The sequence below is a fragment of the Stenella coeruleoalba genome, assembly GCF_951394435.1.
Source record: "Stenella coeruleoalba genome assembly, chromosome: 16".
NCBI classification, from domain to species: Eukaryota; Metazoa; Chordata; class Mammalia; order Artiodactyla; family Delphinidae; genus Stenella; species Stenella coeruleoalba.
In genome coordinates this window covers 45,992,513-46,008,866 of record NC_137162.1, presented here as the reverse complement: position 1 = coordinate 46,008,866, position 16,354 = coordinate 45,992,513, and the positions used below count along the sequence as shown (strand labels likewise).

The window sequence follows — 16,354 nt, the reverse complement described above, 5'->3', positions numbered from 1 at the left end:
ATTTGAGTTCTATTTTTATAAAATAGTTCTAGATTTATGGCGATATGTACATGTGTATTTATAGCCTTTCAATTTTAGGTTACAGTTTTGTGCTCTAAAGAAATATATGTATGACTAAAGAACTGTATATTGAAAGCACTATATTCAAATAATTTAAAGACTGTAAGTCTGTATTCAATAAAATGTAATGCCAAGAAAGATGGTGTTGGCTATTGTTTCTACCCAGAAATGCTATAAAAATCCTGTAGTAAATTCTGTGAGCTGGGTCAACAATTCATTCGCCTCTGAGGTCTGACAGCAGCAGTGGCAGCTGTCTAAAAGACAGGGGTTGGGAGAGAAAAGGGGAGAAGGAACTTAGTCTCTCCTAGTGTGTGGCATGCCACCATGGGGTGGGGGTGAGGGTCAGAGAGGCTTCATGGGATGTTTGTGATCAGGTTGGCAGAAACCTGGGTGTAGAGATGGGTGTTTCCACTCAAGCCTGCACGAACACGCATAAGCAGAATGAAGTGGAGGGAAAAGCATCAAGCTCAGAGGTGGGATGCCTAAACTGGAGCCCCAGGTCTGTCTCTAGCTTGCTGTTAGAGACAGAGTGACTTTGGGGATGTCACTTTCACCTCTCTAGCCCTCAGTTCCCTCACCTGTAAAATGGGGATGTTGATATCAGCACTACCCATTTCCAGGGTTGTAGCAAGATGACAGAAGATGGTCACTGTTCGAAAACTTCAAAGTGATGTAAAAACTTAACAGCCTTCCTGCAGGCTCACAGGTACATGTGCACAGAGGTTCCTGCAGCCTGCACAGGTATATTCCCAGCTGCAACATCCCCTCCACAGCCCCAAGGATCCACAGAACCAGAACTGAGCTTCCTTCAAATAGAAGCCCAAATCGAACCTTAAAGTGTATGAATTTGTGTGACTGGGATGCAGAAAAGCATTATCCAAAAAGACAATGGCTAAGAATATTCCGGGAGCAATGGGGGGGGATAGGAAGGAACAGGAGGAAAGTAATGTGAGTTTGCTCTTATTGATCACATATATCACACGTGGCCCCAAAATAACAAGATATAGGTGACAGAGAAGAGTACCAACAGGCAAGCCAACCCCCAACATGCAAAATAATGCCACCCCCTCCTTGTTGTCTCTGAAGGTCCTGAGAGGTAGCCATTGGTACATTCAGGTAAAAATGTAAGGAGGAGTCCTTCCTAGGTTCACAAGAGCAGCCATGAGTTTCCAAATTACTCCTAAGCAGTTCTTCTTGCGGGTAGAGAGAAAACCAGTACCTTGGTTTCCCTTTATAAATTCAGGCAGTCTCCCTGCTTTTATGTTTCTCTGAGTTTTCTTTCCAAAGAGGCCTCTTGAGTCTGCAGGATGAATAGTATGGCATCTGGGGGAAAAGCTGGCCTCATCTTTCTCAAAGCCCTGTTCTCCCTCATTCCCTAAGGACCAGCTCTCTCCTTGTTCTTTTCTTTCTGCTTCTTCCACCTCCTTGTGGGATTTCACTTTCTATTTCTGTTCCTTTTATATCGTTGGACCCCAGGATTCTGTCCTTGGTCTCCATTTCTTATATTTAAGGAGCCTGCAAAATGGCAGGCTGAGCTGGTACAGAAGGGCCCCTTCTGCCTATAAAAACATACACACAAAGAGGAAGGAAATTTTAAACATAGAGTCAAGTTCAAAAGAAAGAAAAGAAATCCCCACATTCCAGAAAAAAAAGGCTGTTCAAAACAGAGCAGTGAGTGGGAGCTAAAGGTATGTCGGACCAGACACAGACTCCAGTGGTTGACAGTGGGCTTTTCCACCCCTGCAAGTTGACAGGACGTAACCTCAGCCCAGCCGAGGTGGGAGATACAGCTAAACACCCCTCACAAAAAAGGAACCTCAGAGGGGTGTCCCAACACTTTTCTAAAAAGGACTAGAAACACTCTTCCCATCAGCCCAGGGGAGCATTAAGGAACCAGGCCATTCACTCAGGGCTGCAGATGGTGGAAAAAAGAGATCCATGAGAAATCTAATTATAAGCTTATGCCACATGTGGATGTAGAATCTGAATGTATACACCTTATCTGTAAAGCAGGAATTCCAAGCCAATAGTTTATTTAAATTGCCTGGGTTAGTAAGATCCGAAGGGCCTCAGCAGAATCAAGTATAAAACCGCTCTCCACAACCCTGGACACACCAAACCCCCAGGGGGAAAACACTCCATTAAAAATGAGCTCACAGTCAAAAAATACAAACAGCACAAGAGATGGCTCACAGGAGGGAAAGCAGCGGATAAAAGAAACGGGTGAATAATATCACAAAGGCTGGAGAAAAGAGATGACTCAAAGAGAAGCCATGAAATAGATGTGTTTAACATTATATAAAAAATAAAAGTACAGGAGAGATACATATAGAAGTTCACAAAGGAGAGATTAGATACAGTGGGGGGAAAGCACTATTCAAAGAGAAAATGGTTAAGAATATTACAAAATCCAGAAAACACACCATTCTAAAACTCATAGTCAAAAAAGAGATAATAAGGGAAATTTTAAAATACTTAGAGCAGGATGATAATAAAGATACTTCATATCAAAACCTCTGGGATACAGCAAAAGCGATGCTTTGAGGGAAATTTATACTTACATCAGAAAAGAGGAAAGACTCAAGATTGATGAGCTAAGTGTAATTTAAAAGTAAGAAAAAAGGACCAAACAATAGACTCAAAGAAAGCAGAAGGAACAGTAAACTCAAAGAAAGTAATAAAGATAAAAACAGCTCTCAGTGAAAGAGAAAGCAAAAAACAATAGAGAAGCTAAATAAAGGAAAAGTTGATTCTTTGAAAAGACTAACAAAATAGACAAGTCTCTGGTAAAACCAACAAAATAAAAAGAGAAGGTCAGAAATAAATAATAATATGAATAAAAAGCTGACATAACTACAATAAAGTAGATGATAAAAGGATAACAAAAACACATCAACCACTTTATGGCAATAAATTTAAAAACAGATTAAAAACAGAAAAATTCTTAGAAAAATATAATTGACTAAAACTGATGTAAGAAGAAATAAAATTTCTGGATAGTCTTATAAATCTTAAACCAAAGTGATAATTTAAAGTCTTCCCACTCGGGGGAAAAACGGGGGATGTCAAGAACATTAAATTTTATAGACATGTTCTACCAAACATTCTAAGAAGTACTCATTTCAGTTGTATACAAAATAAATAAAGGGATATTCCCTCTTCTTCTATACTCCCTTATTTATTCTCTGAAGCCAGTGTAACTTTAATATCCAAACCAGACTAGGACATACAAAGAAAAACTACAGGCCCGGGCTTCCCTGGTGGCACAGTGGTTGAGAGTCCGCCTGCTGATGCAGGGGACACGGGTTCATGCCCCGGTCCGGGAAGATCCCACATGCCACGGAGCGGCTGGGCCCGTGAGCCATGGCTGCTGAGGCTGCGCGTCCGGAGCCTGTGCTCCGCAAAGGGAGAGGCCACAGCAGTGAGAGGCCCACGTACCGGAAAAAAAAAAAAAAAAAAAACTACAGGCCCATTTAACTCATGCATATATATCCAAAAATCCTAAATGAAATACTAGCAAACAAATTCTAACAGAATATAAAAGAAATAATACACCCATGATCAATTCAGGTTTATCTAAGAATGCAAAGTATTTTAATATTAGAAGATATCTAAATGTCATTTACTCATCAACAGCCTAAAGAATAAAAATAATAGGATCATTCTAATCATTAAAATCACTAAAATACATTCAAAAAATTCAACAGTCATTCATAATTTTAAAAAACTCATAGTAAAATGGAATTAGAAAAGAACTTAGCTTGACAAAAATCTACAAAAACATACAATATACATCATCCTAAATAGGTAAATGTTGGAAATGTTTTCTATCCTTTAAAATCAGGGTAAGGGGACTTCCCTGGCGGTCCAGTGGTTAAGAATCTGCCTTCCAATGCAGGGGACCCGGGTTCAATCCCTGGTCGGGGAACTGAGATCCCACATGTGCGGGGCAACTAAGCCCATGCGCTCTAGAGCCCGCGCGCCGCAACTAGAGAGAAGCCCGCGTGCCGCAGCTAAGACCCGACGCAGCCAAAAATAAATAAATAAATATTTAAAAAATAAAGCTAAAATAAAATCAGGGTTAAGGAGACGATAGGCAGTATTATCACTTCTATTCTTCATTCCACTAGAGGTTCTAGCCTGTCCAATAAGAAGGAAAAAAGAAAGGCTTACTCAAGTAAATAAAATTATCATTGTTTGTAGACAGTATGATTGTCTACATAGAAAACTCAAAAGAATCTACAATTAATAGAAATCATAAGAAACGGTCAAGGTAGCTTATATAAAATCAATATATAAAAGTCATCTTCATTTTATACAGCAATAAAATCACAATGTGAAATACACAACTTACAATAGAAACTTGCAATAAGTTTAACAAAAGACATGCAGAGCCATGCACAGATAATAATCAACTATACTTAAAGACATTGAAGAAGATCTAAATAAAGGAGAGGTATTTCAATATAATAAATAGGAAGGCGTCAGAAAGATTCAGTTTTCCCCAAATCGATTTCTAGATTCAATGCAACTCCGGCGAAATATTCAATGGGTGAACTTCTGTTTCTGATAACGGTAGAGTAGTTTAATTCAGACTATGCTTCCTACATAAGACATCTTTAAAAATCTGTCACATATGTTTTTTTAAATCTTCTTGAAAAATCAAGAAAAGAGCTAACTGGATTAAGATCAGGAAGAGGATGAGAGTAAGCATAGCACTGGAGATACTTTTTCTCTGGAACTATCTAGTGATATTGAATAGGCAACCTAGAAGATGAGATGCAATTTGGAGTTTGCAGAGTTAGGCTTAACAAAAATTGGAGTCTAACACCACCAAGGGGGGGAAGCCTGGTAATCTACAATCCTCATTGGGTTAGGATCCAAAAAGACTGCACCACAGAAATGAGGAAAAAATATAAATAAACCAACCTCCACATGGACTGCAGCCCAGTTTCAGGCCATCTGGATGGCTCAGAAAATCTCAAGTCCTGAAATTGTATTAAGATGATCCTGGGTCGCTGGTGCCACCAGGACCTGGCAAGAAGTGAAAAATAAAGTCATCTATAGAGGAAAATAACATCTTTCTTGGCCTCAACTTATTTCGACAAATAATTTTTCTAGTACAATGTCCAGTACACAATTAAAGGAAACCAAGCACTCTAGGAGACAAGACAAAATGACAGAAACTAGCAGAAATAACAACAGAAACAGACACATGGGGTCTCTAGAGAATGGAATTCCCAAACACAGACTATAAAACAAGTATTTTTACTATGATTAAGAAGCTAAAACCAAACTGAAAAACTTGGCAAGAAACTGAACTCTAAAAAGTGGCACAGCAAATTTGAAAAGGGACCAAACTAAAATTCTTGAATTGAAAAATAAATAACTGAAATAACCAGATTAATGGTTTTGATAGTATTTAAGACACAACTGCAGAAAAATTAGTAAAATGGATTACAGGTAAAAATGAATGAATGAATGAATCAATCAATCCATGAATACACACATACACACAATCCCAAAAGAAGCACGGAAGAAAGAAAGAGAGAAAAACACAGGAGAGAAGAGACTGTGCGAAGAATACAGCAGGAATACAGTGAGAATACATTGAGAAAGTCTTACGTACATTTAACTGGAGTCCCTGAAAAGTGAGAAAATGGGACAGAAGCAATATGTGAAGAGATAATGGCTCAAAATTTTCCGAAAACAGGTGAAGGATTTAAATTCAAAGTTTTAAGTGTCCCAACAAACCCCAGGCAGGATCAATAAAAAGACATCTATGTAAACCTTACAAAGGTTTCCAGTCCATGCTACACGCCTGACTTGCCTGGGAAGGTTACTTGACACCTCTGACGCTCAGTTTTGTAAATACAAATTACAGCCTATTTCATAGAAACGGTAAAATGATTAAACGAGATAACACGGAAGGTGCTTAGCTTGTCGCCTGACACATACTTTCTGTAACTAGCTGTAAACGTTGGCTATTGTTGTTATTTATCATTAACACTTGCCGTACCAAGTTGAAATTCCGTGTTTACCGGGCTGCGCCAGTGACGAGAGCAAGTGGCCTTTTTGCACCCCAGCAGAGGGCACACAGTAGTTGGTGCAGGCATTCAAGAAGGGAGACTCCTCACCCCCAGTCCCTACGCCAGGCACTTGGCAGAGGACTTGGGGTGCAGGGGATCTTCGAGCTCCATGCCCACCCTTCGTGGCCCTGCCCACCCACGCACGACCACGCCCATTCCCAAGGGCCTGAAAAGCAGTTACCTAGCAGCGTGTACTGCCCCGTAACCCCAGCAGGAGGCCCGGCCACGCCCAGGAACGCGTTGGTCATCATGCCCTAGGGGCCGTCCAGCTCAGTCGGCCTGTCAGTGGAGCACCGCACCTACCGCTTGGAGGGCCTGTTAGGTAGGCAGCTGAGCGCCAAAGGGCCACCCAGTTGAGTGCGCCCAGGTACACCGCAGCCTCTGAGCATCTGTGCCGGCTGTGCCCTCTTCCTAGACTTCCTTCATTCCTCAGACCTAGACCGAGTGCCACTTCCTCTGGAAAGTCGGCCCTAAGCCCCACAGCTGCAGGATGTTTTAGCATCTTCTTCTGGCTTCTGCTGCCTCAATATTAGAGCAGGAAGAAACATACACTGTGAGCCCACTGGGTGCTGGGTAGTAAATGCAAATTACCTGGATAGAAAATATTACATACCCTGCTTTACACATTGGGAAACTGAGAAGCAGGAATATTAAGTGACTTTTCCAAGGTACGTGGCTGAAAAATGGCAGAGAGTCTGTCCCTTGATCATCCATTCATGCAACAAACCTTCACTGAGCAAATAATATGTGTTGGACACTCTTCCAGGTACTGGGGACACACTGGTGAACATGATACGTGTCCTTGAAGTGACTGTGTCATTGTTGACTGCTAACTGACAGCTGTGCCAAGGCTCTGACACAGGAGCGTAATCATAGTGGGACCTGCCACTGGCCATAATTGGAGGGGAGAGGACAGAGATCTGGAAAGGTTTACTTGCCTGAATTACATCTGAGTTGAGCTTTAAAGAATGAGGAGAAGCTAACCAGGTAAAGGAAGAAAGAGCACTCCAGGTAGGGGGACTAATATCTGCAAAGGCTGGAAGCATGAACAAATGACCTATGTATTTGTTGAACTGATGGGAAGATGAGGCTAGAGAGGTGGACAGGGGCCAGATCCTGCAGGGCTATGTAGTATTAGACAGGGGAAATAAACTGTGGCTGCTGTGAGTAGAACAGATTAGAGGGGGCCAAGAATGGAAGCAGGGAGACAAGGGATGGTTGTGGTGGTCCAGGGGAGAGATGATAGTAGCTTGGACCAGGACAGCCTTAAAGGGGTAGTGGATTAAAGTAAAAGTAACAGTACTCCCTAAGTGGATGGAGATGGGAGGCGAGGTTCAGGGGGCTGTGCTCCAGATCCAGTGTCTGGCTAGAAAACCCTAGAGTTTACAAAAACACTGTTTGAACTAATAAAAAAAATCAGCACAGTTTAACTATACAAAATCAACACACAGGACTTCCCTGGTGGCGCAGTGGTTAAGAATCCGTCTGCCAATGCAGGGGACACGGGTTCAAGCCCTGGTCCGGGAAGATCCCACATGCTGCGGAGCAACTAAGCCCGTGCACGACAACTACTGAGCCTGCGTGCCTACAGCCCGTGCTCCACAACAAAGAGTAGCCCCCGCTCGCCACAACTGAAGCCCACGCGCAGCAACGAAGACCCAGTGCAGCCAAAAAGTAATTAATTAATTTAAAAATATCAACACACAAAAATCAATTGTAATTCTGTAACTAACAATGAACCATCTCAAAAGGAAGTTAACAATTCCATTTACAATAGCATCTAAAAGAACAAAACACATATGAACAGATCTAACCAAGGAGGTGCAAATCTTACACACTGAAAACTACAAAAATTGCTAAAAGAAATCAAAGAAAACCTAAGTAAATGGAAAAATATACCAGGTGCATGGATTGAAAGACTTAATATTGTTAGATGACAATACTTCCCAAAGCAGTATACAGATTCAATGCAATTCCTATCAAAATCTCAATGGTGGTGTTTTTGCAGAAATGGAAAAACTCATCCTAAAATTCATAGGTAATTTCAAGGGACTGAGACTAGCCCAAACAATCTCAAGAAAGAACAAAGTTGGAGGTATCACACTTGCTGATTTCATAACTTACTCAAAGTTATAGTAATCAAAATAGTGTGGTACTGTCATAAGGATAAGTATATAGACCAATGGAATAGAATTGAGAGTCTAGAAGTAAACCATCACCTTTATAGTCAATTGACTTTTGTCGTGAGAGTCAGGACTGCTCAATGCATTAAGAACATTCTCTTTAACAATTTGTCCTGGGGAAAGTGGATATCTACATGAATATCTTTTGAATGAAGTTAGACCCTTATACCATATATAAAAATTAACTCGAAATTGATCAGAGGTCTAAATTTAGAAACTAAAAAACTCTTAGAAGGAAACATAGGGGCAATTCTGAATGACCTTAGATTTGGCAAGTATGTCTTGAACACCGAAAGCATAGGCAACAAAACAAAAATCAGAACAACTGAAATTCATTACAGTTAAAAACTTTTGTGCATCGAAGGACACTACTAAAAAAGTGAAAAGACAATCTATAGAATGGGAGAAAAGATTTGCAGATCATATATCTGCAGTCAGGACCTCTCATTGTCATTGGGATGCTTAATAGATTAGATTTGGCAAGTATGTCTTGAACACCAAAAGCATAGGCAACAAAACAAAAATCAGAACAACTGAAATTCATTACAGTTAAAAACTTTTGTGCATCGAAGGACACTACTAAAAAAGTGAAAAGACAATCTATAGAATGGGAGAAAAGATTTGCAGATCATATATCTGCAGTCAGGACCTCTCATTGTCATTGGGATGCTTAATAGGCATCTCGGACCAATATGTCCAAAATATCTAAACCAGACTCCTAATACTCACCAGTCCCTCCTGCATTTTTTCCATCTCAGTTCATAGCAGTGCCATTCTTTCACTTACTCAAGCCAAAAACCTTGCAGGCATCTTTCTCTACTCTCTTTCCCTCACACTCCCCATCTAGTCTAGCAGCACATTCTGTTGGCTCTATCTTCAAAGCATCCCGACAGAATTCAACCATGCCTTAACCTCGCTGCCACCACCCTCGGTCTCTTTGTCCAAGCCACCGTCAGTCATCTCTTGCTTGGATCACCGCCCTGGCTTTCTCACTGAGCCCACTGCGACCACCTTGTCCCCTGCAGTATGTTCTCAAAGCCAGGTGATGCCATTAAACCTGAGTCAGAGCATGGCCCTTGCCTCTGAGAACATTCTGGTTGCTCCTACAGTGGCCTGCCAGGCTCCTGATGACTTCCCTGACCTCATCTCCCCCTGTTGCTACTTACCCTCTCGGACCAGGGCTTGAACCCGTGTCCCCTGCATTAGCAGGCAGATTCTTAACCACTGCACCACCAGGGAAGTCCCTGGTCTTTTCTCTTTACTCTCTCAGCCTTCAGGTCTTTCTCAAAAGTCACCTTCACAGACAGGTCTTCCTTGAGCATCTCCATTGACAATGTCGACACTTCCCTCAGTCTCCCTCTTCCTTATCTCCCTTCCCTCCTCTTTTATTTCTTCCTAGCGCTCATTGGTATCCAACATAACATATATTTCACCTATTTCTCTTGTTATCCTTCTCTCCTACCGGGATGAATGCTTCAGGGGCTCAGGGATTCTTGTCTGTTCTGTTCTCTGCTCTGTCCCAGGGTCTGGAACTGTGCCTGGCATATCTGAAGGACTGATAAATACTAGTTAAAATGAACCTGCGTGGAGCGAACGCTGGAACCACAGAAGGTGAGAACCAGGCAGACCACAGGATATGGGCAGTGGTCCCTCTGAGGGCTGCAACGGTAGGAGAGAATCTGGAGGTACAGAAGGCAAGTGAGATGAGGAGTTCAAGAAGAAAATAGCTAATAGGCACCAAACAGTTAGCAGGAGTTATCTCTAGAAAAAGATAAATCCATGGTTGATGAAGGACATAGAGTGTTCCCAAAGACCTGTGATGGGAGGGGAAGTTGGCCCAGTAACTTTGGGGGGCAACCTGGCAGTGTCTTAAAATTTAACTGTATACTGTAGAATCCAGCTACTCCATTTCTCAGTTTCATAAATATATAAAAACTCGCACATGTACATGGAAACATGCCCATGAAGATTTTCTGCATTCCTTGGTCATCTTGAAAAATTGGAAACGACCGGAAAAAGGAATGACTGGCTATATCGCAGTACATCTGTCACATGAAACGCAACACGGCAGATCTGTGTGTACTGATGGGGCTGGATTGCCACAGCCATCGTGTTAAAGGAATAAAGCATATTCCGGAATTTTATGCACACTATGATCTCACTTCCACTGAAAAAGACAAAAGGAGGGGGAGGGGAAGAATTATAGGCGATTTTTAAATCTGTGTCCTTTTCTGTAATTTTTAAGGTTTTTAAGAACTCATCAGTCTGCATTACATTTATAATCTGATAAAGTTTTAGAGTTTAAAATATGTTTTTACCAGCACAAGTGTTTTAAGAAGCAAGAAAGGAGATAGATCAGAGCATGAATCTGCTGGAAGGGTGGGGGAGAACTGGGTGAGCCACTGAATGTGCTAATGGGTCTTCGCCTCTGACGATGCAAGTTCAGGAGAAGGTGGGCAGAGGCTCCAACTGCAGGAGGTAAAGGAGTGGTAGAGATGAGGAAATAAAGAGCCCAGGCAGCTCTTCCCACAGTAGGGGAGGGGAAGGCGTATTTTAAGAGGATCAAGGGGAGAATTTTTATGATTGAAGGAGACTTGAGTATTGCAAGGTATCAGCAGGTGGTTGATTTTTAAAGTTAGCTTTGTATATCCCTGAATGGTAGTTCATATAATACTGGCAGCCAACATTTACTGAGGGCTGGTGACAAATGCTGGGGTGTTAACAGAAGCAAAGCAGGGAGCATCTGCTCCCCTTTCTCTGTTCAACACTCCCCCCATCATTTTAGACCCAACTAACATCACACCAAGCACAGAGTGGTGCATTTGCAGGCTCTCATTTGTAAAATCTGCCTCTGAGTTCTGTGCATTTCTTTAAAAATCATAGCCCTTTTATCATTTCCCGAAACCCTGCTGGCTTTGGAAATATGCCTGATCTCTCCTGAATTTACCATGCCTTAAGCAATCTGAAAAGTTTATTTCTTTCTTTATTACCCATGAATTATAATAGCTTAGCAAAAGTGTCCTGACTATGGCCTCAATACTGATGAAATTAAACTAACTAATGCTGAACAAGAAGTGTTAATTTCCCTCGCCATGGTTGTGCCTTGCCTGCTGTACTTAAGTCTGCCAAATGACCTGCTAAAAAGGAAAAGACTCATAAGAATAGAATCCATCCTTATTTAGCTAAGTTGCTCTGTGTACCATCCCCCTGTCCCTAGCTATGCATTAGCTACACACGTTAATAGTCATTGGCTTTGCATCTGTGCCGAGCAGAGGAGGGGGAGATGCCTGTCTGTTTGCCTTGACTTCCTAACCAGGAACATGTAAATCATTTGCAGGTGGCACACGATTCCACCAGTACTGAGAAGAGGGAGGCTTTTCCATAACCCTCCAGTTCACCCAGATCCCCCTTGAAGAATGAGATGCCACTTCAAAGAGTCAGGTTTTCTGCGGGTGGCCTTACAGCTTCTGGTTGATTTATGCTGGAGTTTAGCCACTGCCTTTGCAAAGACTTTGTTGCATGGAGTATATTTATCTGACCTTTCTTTGAATAGACAACCCATAGCAGCTCATAGGAAAAAAATGTGTCCTCCATATAGAGAGGTGGCATTTGGATGAGCTGCAGGAATTCTGGTGCTTCTCCGAGTTTGATCCCTTAAGCCTGCACTGGCCGCCCTGCAGCTGGGCTCAACACATCCTGGAGTGGTGAGAAGGGGACAGGCATCCTGAGGATGAGTAGATGAAGTAGACTCAGAGGTGGCCTATCGCTTTGATAAGACTCAGATTTACGTCACTCGGGGTCCAAAAGAATCGTTGGAGGTGCCCAGCGCCATTAGGAGCTTGTTTATTCAACAAGCTGTATTAACACCAGGCCCAGGGTGGGGCGGGGGGGAGGGTGGACTGTGGTCAGTGAAGGAGACACGGGGCTTTGTAAGGCAAAATGAGGACTGACATGGTATGATGAGGAGGATTTCTTCCTGTGGGACGTCATTTGCTCAGATGTTGAGGCATATTCCCATTTTTGGCACTGCCGCCACCTCCATAGGGTGGGTTATTCGGTGGATTAAACCCTATTTCTTAGGTAAACCTTGCCACGAAATAGTGCTGCTGTTCTCATAAAACAAACTCCAAACGCAGATGTTACATGAGGCTTGGTGAGATGTGCTCTGCAGGGAAAGGGCCATAGCAGGCTGTGGGGTACACACCTTCCCGGGTCTCCTTCTACAGAGCCCCTCCTCCCTTACACTCCCGGTCACAGGGACCGGCCCCAGGTGGAACCTGCACCCCTTCTCTCCAGAACCCCCAGGATTTAGAGAGCTGGTATTATGTGTTATCAGAATAGAGGTAGCACCTTGCCCCCAGAGGTGGGGTGTAAGGTGGGCACGGAGAAGCTGTTTTGTTCCTGATTTCTCCCAATCAAATTGAAGTACATGTCCCAGGAGCGTCTTCAGACAATGCAACGCCAAGGTCATGGAGGCCAAATCGCCTCCTACCTACCAGCTTGCAGCTTTTCCCTCTCTGGCTATAACTCCCCTCTCCAGAGGGGGCGCTGCTGGGGGAGTATCTGATCCCCAGAATTCTCTGCCCACAAACTGCCTTCATGCCTCCCCGGACGATTCACTGGCCATTCCAAACTGGGTGGACTGCTTCATTTAAACAAGTCACTGGTCCAAACTGAGTGCCTTCCTCTAAAGATGTTTAAGAACAAGACACTTAAATAGGATACAATAACATAAATATGCCAAAGAAAAAGATGCCGGTGTTCTGTAGAGAGAGGTGTTAGCAGCAGTCACAGGGACAATTAGGGCCACCACTGGGTACCCAAGGAGCACTATCTTGTTAATGGAGATCCTCGCTGAGTTGCTTTTTGAAGTTCCTTTCCAGAAGTGAAATTAAAATCACGCAATTAAAATGTTCACAGTTGGGGCTGGATGTTCTTGAACTGATTGAAAGAGAAGAAGTGGACATGGCAACATTTTGAAACAGCAATTGTCTCTGTAATTAAATGCAATTAACTGACATAGCTGTCTGCTTTTCTGCACATAGGACTGATTGAAATGCTAAGACTTTAAAAAACATGCCCACCATCTGATTTCTCTTTCCATTCTAACCACAATTCTCACCAACGAATGAAGACTGCCAAAGGTGGTGATTTAGTGAACCAACCCTAACAGTGAGGTTATAGGGTGAACATATCAGGAAACGTGGGGAGAAATGTGTTGGAGAAAACAGAGCTCCAGGCTGTCCCATGCACATCATTTCTCCTAAACCCATATAGCCTTGCATTTCCACAATAGAGAATAAATCTAACAATTTTCCCATAGCTGATCTCTAGGAAAGGAGCTGTTGAATGTAAGTAATAACCAAAATGCAGATTCCAAAGGGGAGAATAAAAATTTAGTCCATTAGCTTTAAAAAAATTTTTTTCCCTGATTTTTATAGAAAATCTAGAATATGCTAAAAGAATTTTTTTAAGTTTCTCATAATCTCACCACAGAGGGATAATCACTGGATATTTTCTTTTTTCCTAATATATACACATGAATTGCACTGAATACATATTTTTATTGATTGATTGATTGATTTAGGCTGCACTGGATCTTCATTGCTGTGCGCGGGCTTTCTCTAGCTGCAGTGAGCAAGGGCTATTCTTCATTGAGGTGCACATGCTTCTCATTACAGTGACTTCTCTTGTGGCAGAGCACGGGCTCTAGGAGAACAAGCTCAGTAGTTGTGGCGCGTGGGCTCTAGAGCGCACTGGCTTTGGTAGTTGTATCGCACGGGCTTAGTTGCTCCGCAGCACATGGGATCTTCCCAGACCAGGGATCAAACCCGTGTCGCCTGCATTGGCAGGTGGATTCTTAACCACTGGACCACCAGGGAAGTTCCTGAATACACATTTTAATATATATTATACATGTACCCTGATTTTTTGCTTATATTACAAATATTTTTCTTGCTATTAAAAATTTATAAACATTTTTGAAATGTCCAAATAAAATCTCATCATATGCATTTGCCACCATTTACTTGACCATCTTCTTATTATTGGGCATGTAAGTTATTCACAGTATTTTGCTATTATAATAGTACAGAAAGGAATATCTTGTTGCAAAAGCCTGCCTTGTTGCAAAAGTCTGTATTTCTGATTTTTTCCTTAGGGAGCTTTCTTATAAGTGCAATTTCCTGGGCCAGAGATTAGAATCATTTTTTAATTCTAATTTTTGTGAGGCATTTGAGGCTTTTGGTATGTACTTCCAAACTGCCCTCTAGAAAGGTGACCAGTTTATATTTCCATCATCAGGGTAAGACTTTACCTAATTCTGTAAATCCCCTCCAACACTGAGCATCACCTCTATAAGAAAGGCTCAAAACTATTCCTAGAGAAAGCTCATATTTTCACTGATCATATGGCTCTGGGGCAAATCACAACCAAAACAAAAATTTTTCAGGTCTCTGGCTGTGCTTCCCAGCAAAGGGGAGGACACATCGGGGCCAGTACCAGGTGGGCACCCACCAGGGATGTTGAGTTACAGCCATGAACAACTGGAGAGCAGACCAGTCGCTGCCATCCATGAAGACACCTGCATATCAGGTTCATCTGTCCCCGTGGCACCCACGTCCTTCCCCATCTTTTCCAGCTGTGTTGGCTAAAGATGGACACCAGGCCATCCTAGAGAAGATAGAAGACTGGAATGTGGTGGAACTCGTGGTGAATGGAGAAGTTGTCTTCCATTGCAACATCAAAGACTTGGAGTTTGGGAAGCCCTTCCCACCAGCATTTTGCCTTCTCTGGGGCATTTCCATTTCTAGTTGAAGTGGTCGATGTGTCCTGCCCATATTCAAATTGGGTTTCTTTCTGAGTTTTAAATTCTTACTCAAAGCCCCATGCTCTATGGCACATGAATGAGCGCATCCTAAACCATACACAGTAAAGTGCTTGATGCTCTGGGCTTCTTCCCAGAACGCTGGAAACAGAAGAGGGATGGAAAGAAAATGAAGTTTTAGCTCTAGACGTCAAATGGGACTGTGCACATTTAGGGACAATAGGCTGTTTAGTAGTTTTTCATTTTAATAATGTGTGTTTTATTATTATTTACCTTGAAAATGGTTTTTGTTCTGTTTGATTATTCTATCTAGGCTAGCTAAGACGATCAGAGTTGATATGCCGGCAGTGTGTGGCATCATCAGCTACGTTCTATGGATTTCTTTGCCTCAGAGAGCTTCTGGCTCAGCAGGCTGGCATCATGCATGCCTCACTGTATGCTCAATGTAAAAGCTTTCCCAATCCACTAATACTCTACAAAGGCTGGGACCTTTGGAAATGCTCTCCTAGTGGAAGCCGTATGTTTGTCTTATATAACGTGACATGGTATATAAAGCTGGCTAAAAGAAAATTATACCTATTTCCCCAGGAGGCGATGGTAAACTAGACCCATGGTGCAAAGAGGCCAGGAGAGCTGTACTAAATGCCTACTGATCTCTTCATTGGAACAGGCATCTGAAGTCAGCAGAAGAGCAGGTGCCTCCCGCCATTCTGCAGTACAAGCAAAAGCGGCCATTCCGGGCCGTGGATGCTGGGCTCAGGCAAGGCAACGCACCCTGTCCTTCAGCCTGCACAGCCAGGTTTCTCACCTGGCTGCAAGGAAACGGGGCCCGCAAAAGTAATAAAACCACACCATCTGCAGCATCTCTCAATCTCAACCCATAGGGAGAGCCCTCCAATATCAGGTACACATTGAGCTTGAAGGAAATAAAATGCAATCTAATAACAAAGCGCCATCCCTTGCTAATAACGCAAAGTTGCCAGAAGCATCAGAGATTCCACTGTATAGCAGTGAAGAGCTAGGAAGAGGTAGAATTAAGGATAAGGCAGGAGGGGGATGGTGGGAGGGAGAATAGTGGGCTTTGAAAATCTGAACCAGGAGTTAATGTCAGTATTTGGAAACCTGCCTATTCTTACAGGTTTACTTCTTGCTCCCAACAGAATAATATTTAACATTGTAATATATAATTACCTAAC

At 42.5% G+C, this 16,354-nt stretch overlaps 1 protein-coding gene across 1 annotated transcript; it reads left to right on the top strand.

Annotated features, from left to right (window-relative positions):
* Positions 1-1,750: 1,750 nt before the first annotated feature.
* LOC307175469 (UPF0728 protein C10orf53 homolog) lies at positions 1,751-15,927 on the top strand (the record flags this gene model as incomplete). Its single annotated transcript, XM_079900578.1, has 4 exons — positions 1,751-1,837; positions 6,408-6,471; positions 14,973-15,092; positions 15,747-15,927. 4 exons carry the CDS (start codon positions 1,751-1,753, stop codon positions 15,809-15,811), a joined length of 336 nt encoding a protein of 111 aa, XP_079756704.1. The 3' UTR covers positions 15,812-15,927.
* Positions 15,928-16,354: the final 427 nt, after the last annotated feature.